The sequence below is a fragment of the Triticum aestivum genome, chromosome 6D (assembly GCF_018294505.1).
Source record: "Triticum aestivum cultivar Chinese Spring chromosome 6D, IWGSC CS RefSeq v2.1, whole genome shotgun sequence".
Lineage (NCBI taxonomy): Eukaryota > Viridiplantae > Streptophyta > Magnoliopsida > Poales > Poaceae > Triticum > Triticum aestivum.
In genome coordinates, this window is record NC_057811.1 from 427416274 (window position 1) to 427421847 (window position 5574).

Genomic DNA, 5574 nt, shown 5'->3' on the forward strand with positions numbered 1-5574 from the left:
CTAGATGAATGCACTTCGCATATTGGAATCGATTTCTAGCATGTGTGGGGCGAGACGAGTGAACATCATCTTAGCAATGATCTTCGCAACCGCATGGTTGACACTTATGGGTCTCAAGTCGGATATCTCCTCCGCCCCATCTTTTTTTTAGATGAGGGCAATATTGGTCGAGTTGAGCCAATGAAGGCTAGAAACGTAGAGGGTTGAGAAGCTGTTGATCACTTTCATAATTTCCGGCTCGCTGATGTCCCAACATTATTTGAAAAAAGCTATATTGAAGCCATTGGGGCCCGGTGCTTTATCACCGGTAAGATCATTGATGGCTGCCCCGACCTCCTCCTCGACGAACAAAGCACCTAACTTAGAGAGATCTATTGTCGACTACGGGATGCAAGCCCGGTTGAAGTCCTTGGCGCGTGGATAATCTCTTTCTTATGATTATGATTCGTGACCCAACCATTATTGTGTTTAAGTAAGTGAATGAAGTTCTACCTTCAACGATGGTTGATACGAAGATGAAAAAAACGAGTGTTAGCATCTCCCTCTTTGAGCAATGTAATTCATGAGCTTTAGCTCTTCCTTGCCCGCTCGAGGACCACCAAGGCCACCACTTTTCTGTTAAGTTCCTTTCTAATGTTCTACTTGCCCGGGCTAAGTGGCCTTAGCTCTTGCGCGGCATCAAGCCAGAGGATGATCTCGAGGGCCATGTGGAGTTGGACTTCGTAGTTAGAGAAGATAGACTTGCCCCAGGTCCGTAGGCGCTGGCTCGTCCTTTTAAGCTTCTGAAAAAGCACTTGGTATGGCTCAGTATGGGTCATCTCTTCATGCGAGGCATCTTAGACTTCTTGAAGTCAGACATCTTGATCCAAAAAAATTAAAACATAAAGTTTTTTGTCGCTTAGGTCCCTAGTCATAGGCCAGGAGGCCAGGAGGAGTGAGCAGTGATCAGAGAGCGAGGACGATAGTGCATGGAGGATGTATGAGCCAAAGTCAACATCCCAGTCTACATTGCAGAAAAACTAGCTAACTTGTTCAAGGTCGGGTTGGCCTGCTCATTGCTCCACATAAATTTTCTGTTTTGCAGGTGAATCTCTTTTAGCTCATAGGAGTTGAGGGCATTTTGGAAACGTATAAGACGGCCATAGTCAACATTTGTGTGACTTTTGTCACGAGCACGATAAATTTGGTTGAAATCATCTGTCACAAGCCATCTCGTATCGCGTCGGGGCTTCAAGCTCACAAGCTCTTGAAAAAGCGCGTCCTTAAGGTTGGATCATCAGATGTGCCGCTGGGAGGTGGTAACCAGGATCAAGCCGGGGTTCTTTGCGCCACACGTGGGGTCGGCTGAGACTTAACTGGATTGGATAGCACAAGATCTAATAGGAATCTCTTGATGAACATATGAGTAGCCATAGGACTTCGGTGCTCACCTCCACGAATCAATTTTAATCTGCAGTAGTGGGCAGGCGTGTTTGTCTAATCGTCTGCAGTGAAATCGCGCTAGTGCGGCCCGTGCCACCCGCGACCGCGAGGGCCGACGTGTTCACATGTCCGCCCTGCCGCCGACCTTTGCTCCGTCCGCGCGCGGAACCCGCGGCACCGGAAGCGGATAGGAAATTAAAGCGACCACGGCGACGGCGCCGACCAGCCGCCTCGCCGGGCTCGAGGCTGCGTGCGAACCCAAAGCCCCGTGATCCGGAGCGTGTGAACCTCAATCAAAAGGAACCTAGCACCAGCGCGGTTTAGAAAGCAGACGCGGTTCCGCGCCTGGGCCACAATCTCTGGAGTAGTATAGCACGATGTCGGTAGGCACTAGGCATCCTGTACACATGATCAGTCCAAGTGTCCAACTCCAACCTGCTGCTCGCGTAGATTCCCCGTCGTGCAAAACCTGCACGGCCATGCTCGGTAGGCGAGCGGCAGTTCCTCCTCCTCCATCACCAGCACAGTAGTTTGCTGGCTGTCAATGGTCCGATCACGGTCTAATCTCGTCGTCATGCACTCATGCACTCATCCAACAGCGGCAGTGTTCCGGCTCACGCCATCCCGAATGATGCACGCGTCGACCGTGCCGTCGTTGTTGCCTAACCACTCATTCGATCGGTTCATGTCACCTTGAAATCACAGAGCTCCCGCGTCTAAGCAAGTATACATGATCCCATTTCACTCACAGGAGACAAACTGTGTCGAGTCTCGGCACCTTGAAACGTACGCAATCTGCGAGTGTGAAGTCGTTGTCCGAAGGTTAGGTGGTCCGGCTAGCCGATATGACCCGATCTCCATGTGAAGGGGTAAATCGGATTCCACAACGCCGTCGGGTCGGTCGGCCGGCCGGCTGGCCCGGCCGCGCACACAACTAGATTCACTTCACTTTGGCCGATTGCTGGTATATATCATGTGAAAAGAAGCCGCACCTAAAAGGGACGGAATAGCCGGCCTCAAAGCTACAAAGGTGTCGCCGGTTGATATATGCGTATCTCCTAGCAGGGCATCCCGTAAAAAGAACAGGTGAAGTGCAATCAGGGCCACCCGTTCTGATTCATGGTTGGAGAATACTTTGACCACCCGCAAATTTTAACTAGTACAAAAAGTCGTGTAGTCTAGTCCTCTAGTGGAGTCAGATGTATTTTTTTAATCTGAAAAGCATTTTCTGTTAGAAGAATTGGTAATGAAAAGATCGAGCTAGGGTAGTTCAAATTAGACGAGCTGATCACCAAATGTTTATGAATATGTACATACACGGGGCGATGCTGATTCGATGCAATAGTCCTTTCATCATGATGGGAACATGCCTTTTGCAGCACCATCATGGAAATCTGATCGGTTGTTGGCACGAACAGCGCCAGCCGTTCATTTAATTATAAGCAAAAGCATTTCCCTTGCATTTCCTCATAGGTAAAGTTGCTCGACAATCGACATATATATTCGTTCCCGCACACCCGGTGAAAAGAAAGCCCATTGCCCACCAACTGCACGTTGCGGTCGATGCTGTTATATAAGCCCCACGTTTCCCGCGTCTCTAGCTTCTTCTCATACTAGTGCAACGCAGCATCATATTTCCTCTGAACTAAAGCTAGCGCCTGAGAGAAACCTTACGGTTCATCTTGGTTGGATCGATCAGTCACGATGGCTTCCGGCGCCGGTTCATGCTGGGCCTTGGTGGTGCTGCTCCTCGTTGCCCGCGCCTTCCCGGCGGCCGCCACCAGCTTCACCGTCGGCGGCAAGTCCGGCTGGACGATCGGCGTCGACTACACCACCTGGGCCAGCGGCAACACTTTCAAAGTCGGCGACAGTCTCGGTAAGACTTTCAAGTTTCTTCGTTCGTACTTACATACATGCTGTTAAACATGTGACTCCTGTGGTTAACGACATGTGTCTGCCCTGTTCTAGTGTTCAACTACGCCAAGGGGCTGCACACGGTGGCGGAGGTGAGCGCGGCCGACTACCTGGCGTGCGCGGCGGCCAACGCGGTCGGCTCTGACGGCAGCGGCGCGACCACCGTGCCCCTCAAGACCGGCGGCAAGCACTACTTTATCTGCACCATCACAGGCCACTGCGCTGGCGGCATGAAGCTCGAGGTGACCGTCTCCGGCTCCGGCTCCGGCTCTGGCTCCTCGCCGTCAACCCCGATGCCCACCCCGACCACGCCGTACACGAGCCCGACCCCGACCCCGACGACGACGACGCCGACCACGCCGTACACGACCCCTACAACGCCATACACGACGCCGACGTCTCCAGCGTGCACTGGCACCACGCCTGGCGCGACGCCGCTGACACCGGTGACCCCAGGCACCATGCCGTTCTATTATTACAATGGCGCCGCCGGGCTCGCGCCGGCGTCGTGGGCTAGCTTTGCTCTGGTTTGTGCCGCGGTTGTGCAGCTCGGACTGTTATGAACTAGCGAGGCTAGCCCAGGATGAAGGCCGTGGTCTTATATATAGGTCACCTTGTGAGTGTGTGCAATTAATGTGTTAATTTGTTCTTTGTTGTGGTCGTGCAGACGAGGTTCCATTAATTGCCGTCTGCTAGTACCCAAATCTAACATAACTACAATATGCCCATGAAAAAGAAACAGTGCTGCTCTAGTGTGTCTCTAGAGCAATGCTTGCACACACCTATAGGGCATCTCCTCGCTCCTAAATTGGACATGGTATCTGTCCGCGGACTGGTAAATGTCCGCCTAGATCCGGCCTATTTGAATTTCAAATGCATAGCGCCCAATCACAACCAAAAGGAGCCAAGTATGCATAGTTTTCACATGCCCAATTACAAAAGAATCTCAGTCCGGCATATGGATTTTTTGCCCTGCAGGACCGGCTATCCGAGCCTCCACGCTCACTCTGCCGCCACCGCCTCCTCCTCGCCATCCGCTTCCTTCTCGACCGCCTCCTTCTCGGCCGCCTCCTTCCGCGCCATCTTCAGTTGATCCTTCAAGCGCTTTAACATCCTAAGATGAACGGCTTGCACGATCATCCTTGCATCCTCATCCAACTCCTCCATTTTCAAGGTCCACATCTTTGAATCCTCCGAAGAGGCTGCGATCTCAACCTTCTTCTCTTCGAGCTTGGTCTTTTCTCTTCAAGCTTGACCTTCTTATCGGTCGCCGCGATCAAGATGTTAAACTTATCGTTCTTACATGCCTCTTTGACGTCGGAGCGCTTGACACATGCATCCTCATTCTTCACCAAGATGTCCTCGAACCTCTCTGTTCTCTTGGCTGCCGCCCCTCCTCACTAGATCATGTACTTTGATGGTTCCAAAATGCTAGCTGGCGCGGGGGCTGGAGTGGTCCTTAACTAGCCAAAAGGTGACAAGCTATGTTATGTCTTGCAAATCCACTTGATGGCATTCAATAACAATGTAGAGCATGAAGCCTTGATGTATGGCTTCGAATGACAATCTCACTCAGGATTACCAGCTCGCTGGTCCATGGCGATTCGAATCTCCTCATCCAGCAGGTGGTGAAAGAGTGGGACATTAGGGGCGAATCACTAACTACCTATTGCGCAACCGTCGGAAAGCTAGAAGGAATATTCGAAGGACTGGAGTTGACTCACGTTTGGAGAGTTGAGAATGAGGTAGTTGCTTCCTTGGCGAAGCTTGGTTTCACTGGGTTGCCAATTCGACCTGGTATTTTTCTTCACCAACTCCATGAATCGACTATTCATGAGAAACCATATGGCAATCCAGATAATCCTCAATAGCCAGAAGTCACTTCAGATCTAGAGGCATTGCAAATCCTAGTAGTCAATGATATGATTCAAGAGGTTCTAGTCGTGACTCCAGACTGGACGTTTCCATATATTGCATACCTTCTAAGGAAGGAACTCCTTGAAGATGAAGTAGAAGCCAAATAGATCATACTGCGATCAATGTCCTACACAGTGTTAAATAGAGAATTGTACAAGCTTAATGCGACTGGCGTCTCCTAATGAGGGCACGCAAATCCTGAATGAGATCCGCCCAGGAACCTGTGGACATCATGCGTCCTCTCGGGCAGTCGTCGCCAAAGCATTTTGAGCCGGATTTTTCTGGCTCACTGCGCATGCTGATGTGGCTGAGATCATCTGC

The 5574-nt window shown here is 51.1% G+C and overlaps 1 protein-coding gene across 1 annotated transcript; it reads left to right on the forward strand.

The window, feature by feature from the left end:
* The first annotated feature begins 2957 nt into the window (after positions 1 to 2957).
* On the forward strand, positions 2958 to 3987 carry LOC123141833 (blue copper protein). The gene is made up of 2 exons (XM_044560900.1): positions 2958 to 3298; positions 3391 to 3987. Exons 1-2 carry the CDS (start codon positions 3127 to 3129, stop codon positions 3897 to 3899), a joined length of 681 nt encoding a protein of 226 aa, XP_044416835.1. The 5' UTR covers positions 2958 to 3126; the 3' UTR covers positions 3900 to 3987.
* The last annotated feature ends 1587 nt before the right edge of the window (positions 3988 to 5574 follow it).

What these genes read in the sequence shown, in the direction of transcription:
- LOC123141833 (XM_044560900.1), top strand. Translation starts at nt 3,127, where the DNA reads ATGGCTTCCGGCGCCGGTTCATGCTGGGCCTTGGTGGTGCTGCTCCTC. An exon ending in CAAAGTCGGCGACAGTCTCG is followed by an intron (nt 3,299 to 3,390) that starts GTAAGACTTTCA and finishes GCCCTGTTCTAG; the next exon opens with TGTTCAACTACGCCAAGGGG.